Source organism: Pararge aegeria, chromosome 1 (assembly GCF_905163445.1).
Source record: "Pararge aegeria chromosome 1, ilParAegt1.1, whole genome shotgun sequence".
Lineage (NCBI taxonomy): Eukaryota > Metazoa > Arthropoda > Insecta > Lepidoptera > Nymphalidae > Pararge > Pararge aegeria.
In genome coordinates, this window is record NC_053180.1 from 1,748,617 (window position 1) to 1,772,516 (window position 23,900).

At 36.0% G+C, this 23,900-nt stretch overlaps 3 protein-coding genes across 3 annotated transcripts in view; all 3 read left to right on the forward strand.

The window, feature by feature from the left end:
• The first annotated feature begins 270 nt into the window (after positions 1 to 270).
• On the forward strand, positions 271 to 6,374 carry LOC120625763. The gene is made up of 2 exons (XM_039892964.1): positions 271 to 540; positions 6,116 to 6,374. The coding sequence occupies exons 1-2, from the start codon at positions 529 to 531 to the stop codon at positions 6,365 to 6,367; spliced, it is 264 nt and encodes an 87-aa protein (XP_039748898.1). The 5' UTR covers positions 271 to 528; the 3' UTR covers positions 6,368 to 6,374.
• Positions 6,375 to 7,594: 1,220 nt separating this feature from the next.
• LOC120625703 (phospholipase A1-like) lies at positions 7,595 to 16,067 on the forward strand. Its single transcript, XM_039892888.1, has 4 exons — positions 7,595 to 7,706; positions 11,719 to 11,866; positions 13,369 to 13,509; positions 15,386 to 16,067. Exons 1-4 carry the CDS (start codon positions 7,595 to 7,597, stop codon positions 16,065 to 16,067), a joined length of 1,083 nt encoding a protein of 360 aa, XP_039748822.1.
• Positions 16,068 to 16,335: 268 nt separating this feature from the next.
• Positions 16,336 to 23,900, forward strand: part of LOC120624500 (oxysterol-binding protein-related protein 3-like) — a 53,410-nt gene continuing 45,845 nt past the window's right edge. The window contains exon 1 of the mRNA XM_039891166.1: positions 16,336 to 16,613. The gene's annotated coding sequence lies outside the window, so the exon portion shown is untranslated. The remainder of the gene's footprint in view (positions 16,614 to 23,900) is intronic.

Sequence of the window (23,900 nt, forward strand, 5' to 3'; positions counted from 1 at the left end):
TAAACAAGCCTGCCGCTATGACATTAAAAAAATGCTCAATTCAAACAAGGTTAAAAAAATCAATTGCTAGTGATCTCTATACGATGTAGCCTGTATCGTGACAACCATGTATGATTTCTTACTAAAGAGTTTTATTTGCTTTTATTTTTGCTACGTCGTTTCAGCATTGTTAATCTGTCGTGTGATATAAAAGTCGTAATCTTACAAACAAAGAGACGAATCGGCAAACTGGTACGATCTTCGCACGTGAACAGTTATAAACAAGCCAAACTGCCACAGTTTGGGGTCAACGCGTTACGGTGCTTTTGTTTGCCTTTTGTTTGTATGTGTCTCTATAAAAGCATCGTTTTGGCAACATTTCGTGCAGACATTATTTTTTTATGGCACAGCTATTACGAGTAAAGTTATCATACTTATTGTTTGTTAAGTAATATGATATTCAGCTCAAGTTAAGTTTAGTCAGTTCTACTGCAAAAGTCGTATAGGTTTTATTATCTTCGTAAATATTTAGTGTTTTACTTTTACAAGATGATATTTGTGGTAAGCAAAGATCTACACTTTTCTTTTTTTTTCTATTCATATTATTACTTTTAAGACTAATCCCAATTAATTTTCTAATTTTTATAAGTGTTTTTACCTACACTACGAAGAGTTATCAATTTTTTTAATTTAAAATGTATATAAGAAGTTTTGTATATAAAATGTATATGTTCACCGGGGGCTAATTTAGACTATCTTATTGATAGTTTGAACATAGACAGTTTAGATGTAAATAAAAATGTTATATTTTTGTTAGGAGACAGCTTAAAAGTAAAAAAGACACAAATTATAAGATGTGTAGAAAAATTGCTGGCTTTGCATGAAAAATCTAAATGTAGATTTGTTATGTGTGCCTTTCCGTACTGTGGCACACTTAGTTCTAAGCGAAATAAGCAAATTTATAATTTAAATTTATTAATTTATAACTTGACATGCCGTCATAGTGAGGCAGTTTTTTATTTTGATGTGAATAAATTTATTTCACCATTGTTATTGACTAGGGATACTTTTTATCTGTCAAAAAAATGTAAGCAACATATAGCCTCATTATCAGCTTACAATTTAAATTATACAGTTACAAGTGTTGTAACTAAGTCTATTGACAACTTTACAAATTGTACTTTAGGTACCAATATTTCTGATAATGACCCAAGTACTTGTTCAAGTACTAAGAAAATTTCTTATAATTATTTAAACTAGATAGCCAGACAACGGAGAAGCTCTCCAATATGAACATTGTACATCAAAATATACAGAGCTTAACCGGCAAAGAAATTGAAATAGAACTGTTTGTGGAAAAACTCAATATACACATTCTGTGTATTACTGAGCATTGGCTCACTGGTGCACATCCAGCAGTTATCTTAAGGAATTTCAAAATGTCAAGTGTGTTCTTCAGAAGGACTGCAATTCATGGTGGGTCCTTAATTTTTGTACACAATAATATAACTTGTAAGGAGCGAAAAGACATAGTTAGTCTTTCTGTTGAACGCACTGTAGAACTATCTTGTGTGGAGCTGGAGCGATTTATAATAGTGTGTGTATATCGTCCCCCCTCAGGTGATTTTAGCCTTTTTGAGGATGTAATGGAAGATGTGCTTAAGCGATTGTCTGTATCCACAAAAAAAGCAATAGTATGCGGGGATTTTAATGTTGATATTTTACTTAGTAATGCAACTACGACTAGGTTGCTAAACTTATTTAAATGTTTTAATTTAAATTATGCTTTTAGTGAACCTACTAGAATCACAGCAAACTCAGCATCATGTTTAGATAATATTTTTCTCAACTGTGATATCTTAGGTAAATCGATAATAACCAACTTAAGATCAGATCATTGTGGCCAACAAATTACTGTTTTGAATAATATAAACAAAGATGAACATATCGTCAAGTGTAGGCCGATAACTAAGAGCAAATTGACGCGATTCAAAGGTGAAATATCATCCAAAATTCCTGCCCTTGTCTTTAAGAACGGTCATCCTGACAGCATTTATGGTACGCTCTTTAATATTATAGAAAATGAATTTAACAAAATATTCAATTTCAAACATATAGATTTCAATAAAAAAATAAAGTTTAGCGATTGGGCAACTATTGGCATATACAAAAGTAGAGATAATTTGTATGAGCTCTATAGTGAAAAACAATATAACCATACTCCAGCTTTCCTACAACACGTAAAAATGTACTCTAAAACGTTTAAGAACGTTTGCTTTCATGCTAAGTCGCTATACTTTAAGGATCAAATAATAAAATCGGATAACAAAGTACAAACAACCTGGAAAATTGTTAATAATGAAACTGGGAAAGCTAAATCTCGCAACGTAAACTTTGAATTAATTATTAATGATAATAAAGTTACCGCTGACAGTGAGGTTGCAAGTACCTTTGAAAACTTTTTTCAGAGTTTTCCTATTTTGTTGACTGATTCACTTAATTCTTCACCTACTGCAGCTCAGAGTTTATTGAGGAACAACGTTAATGAGTGCAACGTTTTATTTAATTTTAAACATATATCTGCATATGATATAATAAAGAATTTTAAGTTGTTGAAACAGAAAAAAACCGGTGATTTATGGGGTATGTCTGTAATGGTAATATCTAACATTATAGACGTTATTGCCCCTTACTTAGCCATACTTTTTAATGAATGTGTTGATAGAGGTACTTTTCCAAATTTAATGAAACATAGTTAACTTATACCTCTATTTAAATCTGGCAATAAAAACGTCATTAACAATTACAGACCCATTTCAATCATACCAGCTCTTAGTAAGGTCTTTGAAAAAATTATATTAAATCAACTTTTGAATCACTTCAATGTAAATAACTTACTACATCCGGAGCAGTACGGTTTTACTAAAGGTCGTAGCACCACGGATGCAGGCGCTAAACTTTTAAAACATGTGTACGATGCCTGGGAACGTTCGCAGAATGCCATTGGTGTTTTTTGTGATCTATCCAAAGCATTCGATTGTGTTGATCATAAAACCTTGCTTCTTAAACTAGCCCATTATGGTATCAAAAACGTTGCACTAAATTTGGTTGCCTCTTATCTCAGTGACAGAACCCTTTGGGTTCTGTCACTGAGATAAGATAAGTTTGCATAAAAGACATTAAGTCGCAGGGGTCGGCTACGTCAATGGGTGTCCCACAGGGTTCAATCTTGGGTCCCTTTCTATTTTTGGTGTATATAAATGATCTACCACACCATGTCAGTGAAACCTGTGACATTGTACTGTTTGCTGATGATACATCTCTAATTTTTAAAACTGATAGAGGTAGAGACGACAACTCTGACGATGTAAGCCGTGCTATGTCGCATGTGTCGCACTGGTTTACTGTCAATAATTTACTTTTAAATGCAAAAAAAACCAAGTGTGGGGAATTTATTTTACCAAATGTAAAGAAAGTTAATAAAAATATAATAATAAATGGAGAATCACTAAAAATGGAAGATTCCACAGTTTTTCTGGGCATGACCTTGGATTGTAAGCTTCAGTGGGGTACCCATATAGATACACTAGCAGGTTAACTAAGCTCGGCTGCCTACGCCGTCAGGAAAATTAGACAGATTACTGACGTAGAAACAGCAAGACTTGTTTACTTCGCGTACTTTTATAGTGTGATGTCTTACGGGATCTTATTATGGGGCAAAGCTGCTGATATTGAAACTATATTCATATTGCAGAAAAGAGCTGTACGGTCAATATATAAACTTAAATCACGTGAATCCCTCCGTGAAAAATTTAAAGAAATTGGTATACTTACGGTAGCCTCACATTACATTTATAACAATATAGTATTTGTAAGACAACATATTAGTCTTTATAAACAAAAAGTGGATATAAACAGTCGACTTACAAGAAATGGTCATAAATAGTGACATCTGCATATCGTCTGCGAAAGGTGCAGAAGTCATTTGTGGGATTGAGTATACGCTTTTATAATATGATTCCTAAGGTAATTTTGGACCTACCAATGCATAAGTTTAAAGAATGTGTTAACACATTTATTACAGCGAGGTTATTATACAATTGATGAGTTTCTTAATGACAAGGTTGCTTGGAAGCATCCGGCTCCGCTTTCATCTCTCACAAGATAGAAAAATGAATGTTAAAATATAAAATGTAAATTTTTGATGTTGGAAAAGAGCAACTGCTGAGTTTCTTGCCGGCTTCTTCTCGGTAGAATCTGCCTTCCGAACCGGTGGTAGAGTCACTACACACAGACAGACTTGACGTTTCAAAAGTGCTTGTATTAGGCCTACTTGAAATAAATGAATTTTGAATTTTGAATTTTGAATTTTGGAACCGACTGGATTTGAACATGCGACTCTCAGGCCACAATTGCCAGAGAGTCGCAGGTTCAAATCCTGTCGGTTCCGAAAATTTGTATATGCATTTTAAATTTATAAATTCCGAATCAACAATTACCGTTGTTACTTTAATACTCTCGTCCCACAATAATTGCAGTCGTTAAATTATCTATATTTATAATTATTGCTTCATCCTATTTATTTACATAGCTGGTTTTGAACCGTCTTAAGACAATTTTAAATAAGTACTTAGTAATAAAATGTTACTTAGTCAAATAAAAATTCTGAAGCTTAAGTTTTTATATAAAGTAATGTCACATCCACGTTAGCTTCTATAATTTTATATACAGGAACAAACACTAAAATTTGACAGTTCCACACAAATTTAACATAAACTTAACCACAAAGTTAAAACAAGTTCTTAACTTGATCAGATTTACTAGGGCTTCGGTCGTGTCAAAGCTTGATTATATTTGGCGTATTGCTTTTAATAACGTAATCTAACGATGATAATAAAAAAGGCAAACATTGTTTAATTTTCACATCAATTCTACAAAAATAATTGGGTTTATGACATTTTTAAATAGTAAACGTTTTACAAGTCTTAAATCGACAAGTTTAGATAGAGCATCCAAGTTGAAATAGTTATAAGTTACTTACTAATAAGTAGTCCCTTTGGTTTTGTATGAGCAAAATTCTAAATTTAAAGATCACTTTTAGTGATAAGGCCGCCTTCGCACCCTAGCACTAAGTACTATTACTGTTTTCCTTGTATTTTTCCTATTGTGTTGTGTTGCAATAAAGTTTTTCTATTTTATTCTATTCATTTATTTAAAGGAAGGTTAATACAAGCACTTTTGAAATGGCAAGTAGGCATGGAGGGTATGAAGATTATATAAAATGAGTTATATTAATCCGATAAGAGTTATAAAAACTTAAGGGTAAACTTTTAAAACTCGTACAATGAGATTTTTATAATTTTACTAGCTGTTGCCCGCGACTTCGTCTGCGTTTGATTTTGTTTTTAAAGTATTCAGTATCGCTAAGCTTTAAATGAGTATAGTAGTATATATATATAACATGTGACTGCCAATTAATTATAGACATTTAATTTGAAATAAAATAAAATTGCGACTATAATTAAAGATCTAAGCTATCCTATCTCTTAAGTTGGACCAGACTGCTCACGGTGTACCAATTTAATTTTAAATCGGTTAAGTAGTTTAGGAGTCCATCGCGGACAAACATCGTGACAGGAGATTTATATATATTAAGATATAATCTACATACCCAGTGCATACCCTCTATGCACGCCACTGCGAGTAGGTATGTCTGTTGTGACTCTACCACCGATTCGGAAGAATCTCTACCTAGAAGAATCCGGTAAGAAACACAGCAATAGACCCTTACAAATCATTTTACAATTTACCAAAAACTTGTCTATGTTGATTATTATTTAACCTAACCCGCACACACCACACTTCCATGTACGGAAACTGTTTTGCCATACACCCTAGTACCTTTTTTAATTGTAGTAATTTTTAACCCCCGACACAAAAGCAACGTGTATGTGTGGATCTTTCCAGAATGGATGAACCGAATTAAATGAAGAGCGTTCCTAGCTATGTATTTAGCTTAGGAATACATATTTCTCACAACTTCCTCAAATTTTCATTGATTAGTAGAACAATGTACCTACACTATATTAAAACTAGGGGTTTTCAAATTTTTAATTTTTATATTATTTATTTACAGTACATATCCCTAATCTTCCTGTCCAGCCTCCACCTGATAGCCGCGTATCCGAAAGGGAAGATCCACCTCGCACTGGAGCAGGCAATGCTAAAGAAGCTCCACAAACCCTGGCACACAATCGACAAAGCCCCCGAACACCCCAGAAAAGGGGAATTCGCCTGCAAAGGGGGAGTATGCAAGACTAAAACCCCCTGCAAGGACTGCCAGGGACCAGTACCTTTGGACGTAAATTGGGATTACATTAAACATTGAAGATTTATGTTATCGTCTATTATTTTACCCTACATACCGATTTAGTTTTTCTACTGTTAAGACTAATATAAGTTTACTAGTCTAAGACTTACATTATTAATTATCATAATTTTAAAACTAAACTTATTAAATATGCTCTGCCGATTTGTGGCACGAGCTCCCTAGCCTAGGTCTTCAAATTTCCATAGGAAGCGTGGTAAAAAAGGTATCGCATCCCGATTTAAACCTAGCCACCGGATTTTTTTTTTTTTATCGATAGGCCAGCGTTTGACGACAATCATGCCCGTTAGAAAGCAATGATGAGGTCTAGGTTGGAGCACGCTTGCCTAGAAAAAGCCTATTCACTCTAGCCTTGAAGGTACTCAAATTATACGTGGCAGGAAACACAGTTGCCGGGAGGGTGTTCCACATCTTAGCGGCACGTAACAGAAACGTGGATAAAAACAATACAAAAAAAATACAATTACAAAAATAAGAATAAAAACAATTACAAAAAAAATACTAAAATGCCGACCAAAAGTTCGTTCCGAAGATAAAATAAACAAAGGGCCAAAGTAATTGCTTATTATGTACCTACCCAGCAATAAGTTATGTAATACGAGAAATGGTATACTATTGTAACACAAATGACACATTTTTAACCTTTGTCGCAGCAAACATAATAACGATAAAACTGTCAAGAAGTCCAAAAAGCCATTAAACTTTACAAAACGTGATGTATTACAAGTTTGTAGCATGTTTTCTTTTGATAATTTCCTGAGATTGGTACATCTCGTAAATCTCATACAATTCTTGTACCATTCAATTTAGAAGTAGTGGACATTTTTGAGTAATTTAGATTAGTCTCGCTTAGTTTACAGTAGACTGTTTGGAAGGGTGGTCGTTGTGCCGTAAAAAAACGAAAAAAAAAGTAATGGGCTATACAACATTCATCCATTATATATAAAAATAAAAATTGATTTTAATTGATGGGGCTGTAAAGTTTTCGATCTTTGCGCCTCTCCAGAAGTGGGATGAATGAAAAAATGACACCTTACTTTTTTTTGCGCCTTTGTATCAAAGCCAAGGTCAACGCTCTAACGGACAAACGTGTCATAATTTAAAAAAATATTCACGCACCATCATTGTTTCCGGTTGTGGAAAGAAATTAAGGCTCATTCAATCAAATAGTAGGATGCTAAACTTTGTGTTATGAGGGTCTGGATACTTTGAATTATAAAAGTGACGATGTCGATGCGTGTGTGTGCGGTTTTATTTGTGTTATTAGGTTCATTTTTTGTTATAAAATGCAAAGACACAAGGACTGAGGAAGGTTACCCTAGAGGATTTATGTCAGTATGTATGTGCTTTTTTTTTCTTTTTTACCAATCTTATACTTAATCTTATACTTAGGTACTTCTTTATCCTTTTTACTATATATCCTTTTTACTATAATAGACTATACCTACTAACAGTGATGTGCATAGAGGGTATGCACAGGGTATGCAGATGATATAAAATGAAGAAAATCTCCGGTACGAGTTATAAAAAACTTAAGAATAGGCATTTTAAGAGTTATAAAAAGTATTTATATAAAAACCCTTAAGTATTTATAACTCGTACTGGAGATTTTCTTCATTTTATATCATTTAAATACCCTGTGCATACCCTCCACGCCACTGCCTACTAATTGTAGTGCGAATTATTTTCTGCAAGTGTTGTATCGTGGAGTTCGTATCATCACTAAAAATTATTTGCCTAGAATTTTCAAATTATATATATATATATATATATCATTTGAAGTTATATCATTCTGCGGTTGTCTTATTTTTTGTGCAAAGAATCAGCCCAGCTGTTCAGAAATGAGACAGCCATTTTGGCTCCAGTCCACGCTGGCATGACCTTTACAGGAATTAGTTAATTTATAAGTTTTATTATAAGATTATCAATTTGGATTGGAAGATGTTGTTTTTGGTCTTATTAATATGAGTTTTTACTATCTCATTTAGTACTTACCTAATAAGAAATGTAAAAGAAGAAACAAGAAAAGAGAACTCCTTTCCACAACCTCTTGACAGTGGGAGAAGTAGAAAGGGAAGAAAAATAGGTCTAAAAAGCTCAGAGAGTTTGGCAGGAGTTGTGCAAATGTTATTTTCCATATAGTAACTTAGGCCTGAGTACCAAGAGTTCAGTCTGGTGGTCAAAAATGGCGCAACGCGTGCACGAGTGAAAATATTAGTGCGTTAAGAAAAGTGTTGAGGAAATTTCACCACAGCAAATTACCTCGCTGCTAGTAGCGTGTAATCATAATTATTATAATTTGAAGCGTTTCTTAACAAACAATTTTGTTTTTGTATCCCAGCAGAGATGTTTATTCTTTGCCATCCGGTGCCAGTAAATCCAATGATCCAATGCGGTAGAGTCACTGCAAACAGACATACTTGACGTTTCAAAAGTACTTATAAAATAGTCCTGTATAAAATAAATGAATTTTGAATTTCGGGGCGTTCATAGAATACGTGAGATTTTTAAGGGGGGAGGGGGTCGAGTCAAATCTCATCTAACCTTCTTTGGAGAGAGGTTTCGGCAAATATCACGCAATTTTTTCTCTGATTTTAACTGAAAAAAAATTATACTATTTTGGTCCCTTTAATCTAGATTGTACATGCTTAAGATTTAATTTTAAATGCTATCCTAATACGTTAAAGATCATTCATTCACTAATTTGTTCGAAAGAAAATATTTTTCAATCATACTTCGACGTTATACATTTACTGTCAAACCTCCATATTGGTTTTATACCATTTTTTTTGTTACATTTTAGATTGGGGGATGGGGTGGGGGTTGAATAAAATCTTCTCTCGAATCATTCTCACTTACAAAAATAAAAAAAACACCTCACGTAATTTATGGACGCCCCCTTTAATGTATTTATTTATTTTCTAGGTTGCTTGGAATCAGTCCACTTCTTTAATTATTATCATTATCGACCCATTATCAGCCCTTACAGGGCCCGGGTCTCCTCTCAGAATAAGAATGGTCCAGGCCGTAGTCCACTACGCTGGCCAAGTGCGGATTGGTGGACTTGACACGCCTTCAAGAACGTCATAGATAACTGTAAGGCGTGCGGGTTTTCTCACGATGTTTTCCTTTATTGCTAGAGTAAGTTATATTTGAATAACTTTAAGTTATAATCCTACATAACCTCGAAAAGTAAGAAGTGCGTGCTGGTACCACCGAGGAAGCTAAAATTCAACAACATCAATCAAAAACAACAAATTTTCATTTACCTATTTGTTCTGTAACACCTCTATTCAAGCAACCTAAACTAGATTACAAATAAACCCATGTTTATAATTATGTAATTTAGTTTAGAATTTATTTCTGACAGTTTTTATTCTTCTACAACTCGCAACTCGTCGTTTATTTACTCGAGTCGATCGTTTCTACTGCGCACTTGCGAATTGTGAGATAATCTCGCATCTGATGTGTTCCCTCAAAACTATAATTTAGATTTATTCAAGGGGAGAGTAAACAAATTCTCTGCTAGTTGCTCATTTGGCCGCTTTTGATATAAAGAAGGTTGCTCCTTCGAGACCAGAATCTTCCTAGCCGCTGCTAGTAACTAGTTGTTAAGCGTACCTACTTCAAAAGCCATAATTTTGTATGTGCAAGAAGCGATTTGTCTTATTGCCCCATCGCTTTGTCAAATACCTACTTAAATACATTACTTGATGGTAATGATATATTTGTGCCATGGATGTAATTGTGTAACTTATACCTACTCATAATCAACATGGCTTTGTTTGTGTCAGAAATGGATTATTATACCAGCTTATCTATATTATATATCTACCTATGTTATAAAGAAAGAGCCGAGCTGTGACCAGTGCTAATAAACTTACATTGAGCTAAGAACAGATCGCTTTCCCGATTTATAAATAAATTGATTAAAAGATACACTTTTATTGTACAAAATTTACAAAACTGCATACATGTACAACGATGCTTGAGATATACCAGACCTTTTCCATCATTTATGCAGGCTTCCTATGTTGTATAAACTGCATCATAGCAAGCCTGCCAAAAATTCTTAAACCCTCAAACTTTTCCAATGCATTGCTATATATATAATAGCTATGAAATTGTTTCTTTAACCGCCCTTTGAAGAACCCGTCATACTTTTGACGAAAGTTATCTGGTATTGCGAGTAGTAGAAGAAAACCAGGCGTTCAGATGGAATTTGCATCTACGGCGTGATGTTCGGTCAAAGAACCGGGAATGCCGGCTGATACCCACCCTGCCGAAAAGGCGTTCCACCTAGCGAGCGTTCCGTTATGATATGACAGTTATATAACACCCAAACCCGTATTCGGTTTCTACGGAACATCGTCCCGGAACTTTAAATCGCTTGGTGACGTCTCTCCTATTATAAATTATTATGAAAATTAAGATAAACGTAGTATAGCAAATACTCCCCGGAAAGCAGGTGAATCTGTATGGTGTAATTTAGAATTTCTTCAATATTATTACACCACACCGAACAGATCTTCGACAATCTACCATCTACGCACGTTTATGTGCCTTCTCTGTTGGTAGGATAGAAATCCCCCAGACAGAAATCTTAACCTCATTATCCAACTAAACATTCATCTTTCGCCTTAACACAGAAGGGAGGGAAACGAAAATAATACTTAAGACTTGGGAATAAATTTGCTCGTTGTCACGGCGAGACGGCGATTAGCATACATTAGTCACCACCCCTCCATGGCAGTCGTACGAGGCGACTGTGGAAATTCCTAATACTACCATCTACTGCGTTCACCAACCCGTCTGCCCAGCTCGGTGGTTATGGGCAAAGCCTCTCGCTGGAGGATTGTTTGTTTGTTTATGTGGAAACTTTATAGCACATTAACTTTATACACATTTTAAACAAAGTAAACATATACACAGAATAAACTTAGAATAGAAAATGGGGCGTGCAAAGGCGGTCTTATCGCTATAGCGATCTCTTCCAGACAACCTATGACGTTAGGAAAGACAAAGAAAAGTATATATAGTTACACGTTATGTATATAACGTGTAGCTGAATTACGAAATACTATTGAAGAGTGCGTAAGTATATTTCATGAGGAATAAATAAAAGCATATTTATTTTTCCATACAAACGAATTCAAATCATTCTAAGTGTTTACTTAGGACAACCCTATTGAAGATAAAAATAAGTATGATCAATCCAAGAGACAGTACATAACGTACCTCTGAACCCTGAAGTATTATTTCGGTTTTTATTTGCACGTTGTAAATACTATATAATATATACCTATGTATGCATTGTTATCATTGATTAATTAAAGAATAAATAATTTCAGGTCCGGGCTCCTCAAAGCCGGCCTCCATCCCGAGGAGTCAGCTCAGGCACCTGTACTTCATGGTGCAGGGCAAGGGGCGCAGTCGACAGAAGTACACGTACTGGGAGGCGAAGAACATCGCCACAGACCCTAGGGTTGACTTTCGTAGGTAAAATGTTAATAAACAACAGTTATTTGTTATGCAAATCAGCGAAGTTAGGTGCATCATCAACTCATTACCGGCCCACTGCAGGATCCGGGTATCCTCTCAGAATGAGAAGAGCTAAGGACGTAGTCCGCCACGCTGGCCCAGCGCAGATTGGTGGACTTCACACGCCTTTGAGAGCGTTATGGAGAACTCTAAGGCATGCAGGTTTCTTCACCGTTAAAGCAAGTGATATTTTGAGAGACTCGCGTGCCGAAGATCAAACTCGGACCTAACGAAAGGAGGCTGAAAACCTAGCCATTAGTATAGTTAATTTTAGTACCTACTATTGAGTTTTCGTGACACAGCTCGGCAGAGAAAGTACTACCGCCATTTCTTGCGCGGGGCAGCTATATTGCAATAAATAATAATAAATAAATTAATAAATAAATATACTACGACAATACACACATCGCCATCTAGCCCTAAAGTAAGCGTAGCTTGTGTTATGGGTACTAAGATGGCTGTTGTGTGTATATATAGTTTGGACTGTATTAAAGTTTATGTATTGAAATTAAACTGATTGCTGGTCTACTACGATTTATTTTGTTACAAGGTTTAGTAAATGCACTGAGACCGCCAATGCGTGAATGCTCGTGTTGGCCACGTAAGTCAAGCTCGCGGGTCGCCCCCCGCGGACAGGTTTCGATGCATACAAGTTCATGGGCATCGAACAATAGCTGATGAATATTTTTTATGAATATAATACACATAAATACTTATAATATACAAATAAACACCCAGCACTGAAAAACATTCATGTTCATCATCATCATCATCACATCAACCGATAGACGTCCACTGCTGGACATAGGTCTTTTGTAGGGAGTTCCAAGTTCCACGATTCTGAGCCGCTTGGATCAAAAGGGGTGTAAGTGGGTGTGGCTAGTACCAGTCAGCCTCCCAAATTGCCAACCTCACCTGCACGTGGTGCACCCTGCCGTTTAACCGACGAGGCTCTGGCGACCGACAAGTGGCGGTATAACCACTTCGAATTGGCTAGGCTGAACAAATGGCACAGACCGGTGTCGGGCAGCAGCGACGCCGGGGCGATCAGTCTAGCCCTGCGATGACCAACCCGCCTGCCCAGCGTGGTCATTATCGGGCATATCTTTAATGGGAAGGAGAAAAAAAACCACAGCCCCATGTTCATCACACAAACATTTTCCAGTAGTGGGAATCGAACCCACGACCTTGGACTCAGAAAGCAGGGTCGCTGCCCACTACGCCACTCGGCCGTCAAATGCAATGCTGTGTTCGAGTCTAAAGGGCGGTGTTGGCGGTGTAATTATTGGCACATATGGCTTAACACCTACGGCTCAGGTTGATTGACATAGGGTGGAGCACAGGACGTGTTCCGTACATGCTCTGCGAAATGTTATTGTATTAACAGGCGATGCTATTCCACTAACCGTATAAAACAAATCTTACTTTAACAAATAATGCTTTTGTTTCACACATTTTAGGAAGACGGTGGTAATCGCGCTGGGCTACCTGGACAGCACCAGCTTCCCCATCTCCGCGATGTTCGCCAACGAGTACGAGGCGTTGGACTACAACGTCATCGTGGTTGACAACCAACGATTCGCCACTGTACATTATTATTTGTAAGTGTCACAGTGTCAGTATATATTTGACGACCGACTGGCGCAGTAAAAGAGTCCCTGCTTCCTGAGTCCAAGGCCGTGGATTCGATTCCCACAACTGGAAAATGTTTGTGTGATGAACATAAGTGTTTTTCAGTGTCTGGGTGTTTATCTGTACATTATAAGTATTTACGTATATTTTTCATAAAAAAATTCATCAGTCATCTTAGTACCCATAACACAAGCTACGCTTACTTTGGGGCTAGATGGCGATGTGTATTGTCGTAGTATATTTATTTATTTATTTATTTAGTTACATTATTTAAGATTTTGTCTACAGTCTAAGTTTCAGAAACGGCCCCGTGGGAGCCATAGGGTAATTTATAAATTCCGAATTTTCTCTTCTGGTCTGGTGGTGGGCTTCGGGAGTGGCTAGTCACCACCCACATCGACAAAGACGTTATGCCAAACGATTTAGCGTTCAAATACGATATACGATTTAGATGTATGGTTTACTACTATATATAAAGCAGGTTAGCCCGTTACCATCTTAGACTGCATCATTACTTAACATAAGGTGAGATTGCAGTCAAGGGCTAACTTACAAGTGAATAAAAATTAATTTATAAATTTCAAAATTCATTTATTTCAGGTATACTCGTAATATAAGCACTTTTGTAACGTCAAATCAGTCTGTTTGTAGTGACTCTACCACCGGTTCGGAAGGCAGATTCTACCGAGAAGAAGCCGACAAGAAACTCAGCAGTTGCTCTATTTATAATTACTTGTAGTACCGCCCTCTACCATTCTTTCTCGTTAGTCTAACTGTTTGCATGTTTATTGTTTCTGACAATGTCAGACCACGGAGAGCACGACAAGCCGACGAGACAAAATATTACCTACCAAAACATAGTGGTAATAATCCGCGAAGCAAAACCTGCTTTAGAGCAGCGAGGCCGGACAACGCTAAACGAAACAGAAGTCCGTCTCTCCTATGAGAAAGGAAGCCTGTATTGAAATTAAAGCCAAGAAAAGAATAGAATAGAATACATTTTGATTGCTTTAACTTAGTACTTTTTTTGGTGTTGTAAATGGGAATAGTTAAGAATAGCCATTTTCTTATATACTTCTAGTTTATTTTGCAAATGACTATTATCTAAATACTTTTAAATTTTTAAACTTTAGACACTAATTAAGAAATTTCACAAAAATATTAGCTATTATTTCTCTCTTCTGTTTTGTTTGAACGTGCTAAACTCTTTATAACCGGCAATTCGACTTGGTGGGTAGGGATCCATAGTAAGGAGTCTTGGGATCATTGGATGATACTTTTATGGAAATAACTTTCCTACTTATTAGAAGTTGTACACGTACCAAGCAACAAAATAGTAACCTGTACCTGCAGTACCTAATATTAAAGCTGAAGAGTTCTTTTTTTGGTAGCTTTTTTGTTTAAACGCCTACCAGTCTAATTTAAAAATCCGTAGGTACTATTTCATAGCACTACTCTTGCTAACGTAAGAAAACTTCATGTTTTAGTACCTTTTTAATTATAACCAATTTATTTAATTATTTTACATCTTATTAGTACGGCAGGACCACTTACACTTACGAGATGGAACTGCATAATTGATTGATAACTATAAGACAAATGAATGAAAGATGACATTAAACATATAACTATATGAATATCATGTATTTATATATATATGTATATAGTGATACTCTGTGAATATTGGAGTAAAGGACATTTAACATTCTCAGAGTACCTCAACAATTCACGGAACAGTGCTGTCCACCCGTCATGGAAAAAAATAGACAGATATATTTTAAGCACACTCTACTGCAATTGATTTGACAAAAACAAGCAATCTAATAATAAACAATTTAATTGCAGAGCTTCGCGCCTGATGCGTCCTGTCGGCAAACACGTAGCAGAAGTTTTAGCTCAACTAACTCGGGCCGGCCTCGACCCTTGCAAAACTGAACTGCTGGGCTTCAGCCTCGGGGGCCAAACCGTCAGCTACATAGCGAAAAACTATCAACAGATGACGGGGCGGAATATCTCTAAAATAACTGCATTAGAACCAGCTGGACCCTGCTTTAGGACTTTATCTCCACACGAACGCTTGGACGCTTCAAACGCAGATTTCGTTCAAGTCATACACACGAACATAGACGGTTATGGTATGGCAACACGTATGGGTCACGTAGATTTTTATGTAAACGGAGGGGAATTCCAACCGACAGACTTAAATTTCCTGCCTTGCAGTTCAACGTGCAGCCATTTTCGAGTTTTAACCTATTGGCTATCCGCTATGCAGAACCCTAGCCAATTTATAGCTATAAAATGTGACGGTATTCAAGAAGCGAGAGACGCTACATGTTATGATAATGTTCCCCTGTCAACTAACATTATGGGTGATAATGTTAACATTTACAATCATGGTATATTTTATCTGTCTACAACCAAAACTTATCCGTATTATCTAGGGAAAAATGGTTTGAAACCAGAATATGTCTTTTGGAGACAAATTAGTCACGTAAATGACGGAAATGAAACAGAAGTGTACACGTGAATAATTAAAATTAAAAACTACCATAATTTAATTACATTATAGTTAAATGTACAACCAAAGTTCTTAAGTGTTATTTCTATTAATAAACATAATATCATATTTTTGTCGGTTCTAATTACACACAGTAGGTGTATTTTTTGGCAATCTCAACAATGTCACTTCCTGTCACACTAAATACCGAGAATCCACGGCTGAAAAAATAAAAACAAGCTTTAAATGTCGCAATGACGTAGGCTGTCAAAAACCTTGGGGCTTGACGGACTGTCGAATGTCGATGTCGATCCTTCCTTTAGTTTAACTTTTCTCAATCGTTCAAAATGGTGTTTAATTCTCGCGGGTTTCTTCCTAAATTAAATGTGTTATTATTAAAATGAATTGAAATTCAATGTTCTAAAGTGTAAACCACTTGGCCGAGTTCTACAAAATTTCCAGTGCAGTGTAAAACATAGTTACGTGAGCTTGAAAAAAAATCGGCCCCGCAATACATCGAAATTAATTTTCGCCTGTGATGTTAAAAATCTGAATAAGTTATTTACAGCTTCTTACGTAAGTATAATCATTTTTTGTTATTAAATTTATAGATGTCAAGAATACGTTGCAGTTTTTAACAGTATTATTTTACTGCTTATACGCCATTAATTTATTTTTTTTTCGCCTTGCGTGTGTTTATTATGTGGTAACTAGTAATTGTCGGTGATTATTAGGTCCGATTGCTGAACTAAAGCGGGGAACTGGTTTGCTTCAAGGTTGTTAGTTCTGCCTATGAGTGTTTAAAAAAAATTATGAAATATTAACTTTTGCGATAACTGCAATGTTTTCCATTGAAATAGTTACGAATTTTAGGTCTGCGTGATGTGCGAGTGAAAATTGTTTAGTTAAATTAATTTAATGTCTGATTATGGTAAGACAATTTAAAAATTTCGAAAGGTATAAGTTTATTACTGTATAATAAAGTAATCTATTTATATTTAATTTACTATTCTGCCTATAAGCTGGTTTTCTTTTGTACTATAACTTGTTTGTATTATAATTATAATTTTTTAAAGCTCTGCACTGAGCCTGCACTTATCCAAGCTATATTATATATCAGAGCCAAGAGAATTTCAACTCACTCATTTTATGTTATATGTTATTATATATCTTATCTTAACAGACAGGAAGACCCTTAGTTATCAAACAACCCCAGAGCTGATAGCCAAACAGCAGTCTGATTAAATCCTGCCAATGCTGCTATTATAGTTTTTAATGCAGTTAAAGTAGAGCTATCCATGCCACAATGTTTAATGTAAAAAGAACTATTTTAAGTTTCTGATTTTGAATTTTAAAGGGTATGGCAGTTAATTGTAGGTACTTCTGCGTATTGCAGTGTATTTATGGATAACTATCAATTATAAAATATTAGGCAGATGACATTAACTAATGTACAGGATATTATACCTATAGTATTTTAGTATGTTAGAGTTTTGTTGTAGTCTGATATTATTCAATTACAGGCTATGCAATATTCTCAGAGTATCTTAACAATTTAAATACCAATGGTGTCCGCCTGTCATGGAATGAGTTCAATGGGGTATTACTGTCCAAAAGGCATTAAAGCAGAAAAGTAAAGGGACATTAAGAGTCCACAAATATTGTGGACTATGGTTATTAGCTCTTTGGTTGTGGAGATCTAAAGCATCACCAGCACATGATATTTAGTTGGTTGTGTTTATAGTTTGAGTATTTGTATACTTATTAAAACTAAACCTCTGCATTGTCTGTCACATTTTTTTTTCCACTACCAGTTAACCCTTGACTGCAATCTCACTTGGAGATAAGTGATGACGCAGTCTATGATGGTAGTGGGCTAACCTTGTAAGGTGATGGTGATTCATTAATACATATTAAACTGGAGCTACAAAGTTTCCAAATGCACTCTCATCTAAGAAGAGCACAAAACACTACGATTTTTTTTTGCCATCAGAATTTGCCAACCTTTTTAGGTATTCACGCTTCGCCCTATCTAGCCCCAAAGTAAGCGTAGCTGGTATTATGGTCACTAAGATGACTGATGAATACTATACATAAATACTTAAAATATACAGATAAACACTCAGCCAAACATGTATGTTCATTACACAAACATTTTACAGTTGTGGGAATCGAACCCAAAGCCTTGGACTCAGGAAGCAGGGTCGCTGCCCACTGCGCCAGTTGGCCGTCGAGTTCGTAATTACGTCTCGAACTAAAAATCATAAGATAGCAAATTCGGTACAGTGGATCGATAACACAATAGTTCTTAATGCAGAACAAATCGTCTTTTCCACAACATCAATAGATACGTAAATTATCACAGCAGTGATGTCATAGTGACATCATGCCTGAATCACACAGCTAAAGCCTTGTAAGTGTTGCGCGTAGCTAATTCACTGAGATTCTAGTTTTTGTTTGCGTTTTCACTCTAAAATTGTACGCAATAATATTTTACGCGATTTCAGAGTTTAATATTTATCTCCTTACAGCACGGCTAGCATGGGCAGGAGAAAATTATCTCCCCGGGGAAAGGATGAAAAAGTATCTTCTCCCACAGCTGTATAGATAGGCAGGACAATAATTATATGCCCCGAATTAAAGTCTCCACCTGCGCGCGCACACGAACATGGAATAGGAGAGGTTTATCCCCATTTATAATTACACTTATATTATTTGGATATTATTTCTACATGAGCGCCAATGCTCTGAGAGTTAATAAAAAAAACAACATGCTAAGTTAGTTGTGGGCTTTTTCTTAGTCCAGGGCGCGTTTGGAACCCTCGTATCTTTAGTTTTAAGTTGACGAATTTAGTTATCGCCATCATCTCACTTCTATGTCATATTTTACATGTAATGTACGCATCATCTATGTGCATGTTTGAATAAAGAAATATTTGACTTTGACTTTCCTTTATAAGAGGGATCTGATTTCCAGTAGGGCCTATTTGACAACTTCAATTAATAGCTTATAAGAGTTAACAAGAGGGTTTGCCCATAATCACCACGCTAGCCAGACAGGTTGGTGATCACATTAGTGGTAGTAGTGGTAGTAGTAGCACAGAGGACGCTGTTACCTATTTATTGTTATATCCCCTTTGTCGCCTCGTACGACACTCGACAACCCAGGCGATATTTGGGAACTTATAATTTCTGATTTTTCTCTCATCTGGTCTAGTCGATGACGTCCGATTGGCGCAGTGAGCAGCGACCCTGCTTACAGCGACCAAGGCTGTGGGTTAGATTCCCACAACTGGAAAAATGTTTGTACTATGATCATGAATATTTTTCGGTGGCCGAGTGTTTATCTGTAGGTATATTAAAAGTATTTACTTAACAATTATTCATTTTAAAGTCAACATATCCTGAGGATGCTCCGGCTCCGGAAGATCTTTTTGGTGTGGAATATAAGGATTAAAGAAATTATAAATTACACCATACAGATTCTCTTGCTTTTTGCGGAGTATAGCAAATTAACTAATCTTCACAATATTATAAGTATTTATGTAAACAAAATATTCATCAGTGATCTTAGTACCCATAACACAAGCTGCGCTTACTTTGGGTCTAGATGGCGATGTGTGAATTGTCGTAATATATTTCTATAATCTTGCCGGCTCTTCTCGGTAGAATCTGCTTTCCGAACCGGTGGTAGAGTCACACAAACATGCATACTTGACGTTTCAAAAGTGCTTATATTAGGCCTACTTGAAATAAATGAATTTTGAATTTTGAATTTGAATTGAATTGAATTTATTTATTGTTATTTAATTATTAAGTAGAAGGCTTCGTTCGCGGCTAGTTACCACCCTACCGACAACGAAGTGCCGCCGAGATATTAAGCGTTCCGCACGATGCCATGTACGAATCGCTTTGAATTTTAAATTTATAGGATTTAATATAACTCCCATACCCTTTAAAGGTTAGTGCGCTACCAGCTTATACACATACATCATCAACAGTAGCGTGCATAGAGAGTATGTACAGGATATGCAGATGATATAAAATGAAGAAAATCTCCAGTACGACTTATAAAAAACTTAATAATAGGCAATGTAAGAGTTATAAAAAGCATACCCCTAAGTATTTATAACTCGTACTGGAGATTTTCTTAATTTTATATCATCTGCATATCCTGTGCATACCAGGTGCACGCCACTGATCATCAACCGATTAGGCCGTAGTCTAACACGCTGGCCAAGTGCGGATTGGTAGACTTCACACGCCGTTGAGAATGTTATGAAGAACTCACAGGCATGCAGGTTTCCTCGCGATGTTTTGCTTTACCGTTCACAGCAAGCGATATTTAAATTTCTTAAAACGCACGTGACTCTGAAAAGTCAGTTGTGCGTGTCGGGGCTCGAACTCGGTCTCCGCGAAAGGAAAGCCGAAGCCTTACCCTATCACCGCTTACCATATTATATTACATCATAACTTACCACCAGGTGTGATTGTGGTCAAAGGCTTAATTGTAGTCAAATAAAAGAAAGCTTAAATAAAACGAAATGGAGCCACGGAATTCAGATTATTTTGTATTCTGAGTACTATGCCACTTCATTGAGGTCTAGCGGGTATTCAAAATATCGCAAGTGGCGAATGAGTATATTGCATAAACAGATTAGAGCAAAGGTTAGCCGACTAGCTATAAATGTCTTGCAACCATGATACAAGTAAAAATCAGAAAACAACACAAAAAGTTCCTATATAGTATTATGATAAAGTGTATATTGATAAGAATATATGTAATAATATTGAAATTAAAGAAAAACACAAAACAGATTTGGATTAAGTATGTGTTATCAGCGGAAACGTAATTTTTATTGACCCTTAGTGTAAAACGTACCAATTCGCAAACGTGGAGTCGCTTTCGTGTATCGAATCATTGTAACGTCACGCAAATGCTAATGTTTTTCGTTTTTATCATCATCATTTTCTTGTATGCTTTTGGTTGCCTGGAAGAGATCGCTATTTAACGATAAGGCCGCCAAATTGTACGTTATACCTTATTGTGCTGTTGTATTTGCATCTCTGTAAATTTTCTCTGTGGCGTACAATAAAAGTGTATTCATTCATTCATTCATTGATCAACCCATCAACCCACATCAAGTTATGGTTATTAAAAGGATAATATTTATCTACCCACTTGACAAAGTTACTGTAATAGAAGGGATATTTATTTGCTTAAAACGCACATAGCTTAAAAAAGCCAGAGGTGTGTGCTCGAGAGGTTGAACTCGTTTTTCGTTTTAGAATGGCAATTTCTCACCTAAAAATTTATTATTTACAAACGTATGCCAAACACACTAGCTCAAGAATTGTGGATTGCAATTTGACCTTAAAAACAATGTTTAAAAGTTTCATTTCAATCTGACGTACTAATCTCGTACTAAGGGCATTGACTAGGATATTATCACAACTTCACTTTATAACGCTGGGTAACGATGAGGAAAATACGTGGTGTTTACGTATTGTTTTAGTGCTAGTATAACTTTTTGTGTTTGAGCTCGTCCGGGGAAGTGCTACCACCATTTTTTTTTGGTGTGGTGGAATAGCTTTATTGCTACCTCCGACCCTTGGGCAGGACGGAGGGTATGTGGGAAACCTTCTCTAAAGGGGGTATACCCAAACTAAAAACTTGCTTATTTCTGCCGCAAAGCAGCATTGTTGCAATGCTGTGTTACTGTCTTGAAGGGCGTGGTTGAGGTGTAATAACAAGCACATATAAGCAGATATTGGTTTGCACTCACCTCCAAGTAGGCCATGTGCTTGGTCCGTAAATTAATACAAAAAGAAAAGGTTTTGCTCTATTATCGTTTAATCGTTTACAAATCTATCTCCCACAAGATAGAAAAATGTTAATATGTAAAATGTAAATTGTTGATGTTGGAAAAGAGCAACTGCTGAGTTTCTTGCCGGCTTCTTCTCGGTAGAATCTGCCTTCCGAACCGGTGGTAAATCCACTGCAAACCGACAGACTTGACGTTTCAAAAGTGCTTATGTTGTGCATACTTAAAATAAATGAAATAAAAAAACGCGTTTATAAAAATACGTTTTTCAAAACGTAGCATAATCCTACCAGCTGCTGAGAGTAGTGTGGATGAATGGACTTTAAAACACGGACAAGTTCCAATTTTCACTGTCATCACAGTTTTACGACCTCGAAAATGTCTGTAATGACAGTCGTACTGAATACATCCGTCTACAGCAAGCAGACTGTTAATTAAATTTAAATGTCTCTAATTTTAAATACGTAGAACATAGAATCGCGTCTCCCCGTTCCCCCCCTAAATGTTTACTTCCGGTATAAAAGTAGATTAGTTCACACCTTGTATCCACCTTGTGTAATTAATTAATTCTCCTAAATAAGTTCTGAAAACTGGGCAAACATAAAGACAAAAAAGTGTTACACGATTAAATAAAAAAAAAATTTAATCTTTATGAGCTTTACAAAAGGCAGTCATTAGAATAATACCACAATAACTCACAGAGGCAGTTATTATAAAATTATACACAGACAAAAAAAATTATTTATTTATACAATTATAGAGATTAAACTGATATAAATGTCTTATCACGTGATAACAGCTTATCGAGTAATAGCTCCGCAGTCTATATTTACAACTCGGCACGCGCATGTGTTAAAAAATAATACAGGAGCTTTATACGGAAAAAGTTCCTCGATCGAACTTTTTCGTTCCATTATTAATAGTTGCAGTATAAAAATTCCTTGATTGATCTCTGTGGGAGTGGCAGTGTACAGTTTTTAGTGTTTTAATTCACAATCGAGATTTCCGGAAACAACTTTATTTATATAAACAGATGTAGCTTCTTCATATTTAGTGGCATTCAAAAGTTTATTTTTGGGTCATTGTTAATTATAACAAAATAAATACATAAATGTTAAACTTGATCCGTTGAAAACCGTACAATAAACGATTGGATACAGTTTTACGATAGAGTACAATTTCAATAACGTGTTGTTGGTTTGTTATATGCGATGGGTGTTATTACGGAGTAACTTAATCGTAGTTCCTTAAATCACTTTATAAAGTTTGTTTGTTTTTTGACAAGTGTAGATAAAAGTGAAAAATTATTTTTCTTACTCAGGCTGAAGGCTTCGGCTACACTTCCCCGGAAGTGAAGCCGAAGCCTTCACTTCCGGGGAAAGTGAAGGCTTCGGCTTCCGGGCCGAGTTGGATTCCCGGCACGCACCTCTAACTCTAACTTTTCGGATGTGCGTTTTATGTTTCTCTTGCTTTAACGGTGCAGGAAAACATCGTGAGAAAACCAACCTGCATGCCTGAGAGTTCTCCATAACGTTCTCAAAGGCTTGCACCATGCCGAACTGGGCCAGCGTGCCCTAAACCCTTCTCGTTTAGGAGACCCGTGCCATGTAGTGGGTCGGTAGTGGGTTGCTGATAATGATAATATCTTACTCTGATGTCCTTTTGAACCATCCAACCGTTCATAAAGGGTATGCCCAGGGTACGCGGATGATATAAAATGAAGAAAATCTCCAGTTCAAGTTAAAAATATTTGTGGGTGGGTTTTTTTATAACTCGTTTTTTTTTTCGTATTTTCATATCATCCGCATACCCTTTATGCACGCCACTGTATGCAATCCCTTAATATGCAATGCAATCATTAAATATTCTATAGAAGCTGGCGTTACTTTGCGGATATCCGTGATATATTATGAAAATTAAGCTTAATTTACTATTATTATAATATTACTACTATTTTAATATTACTTACTATTTACTATTATTATAAATTAAATAATATTTATTTCGCTCCGAAACCGGAACATCCTCAGGAGATGTC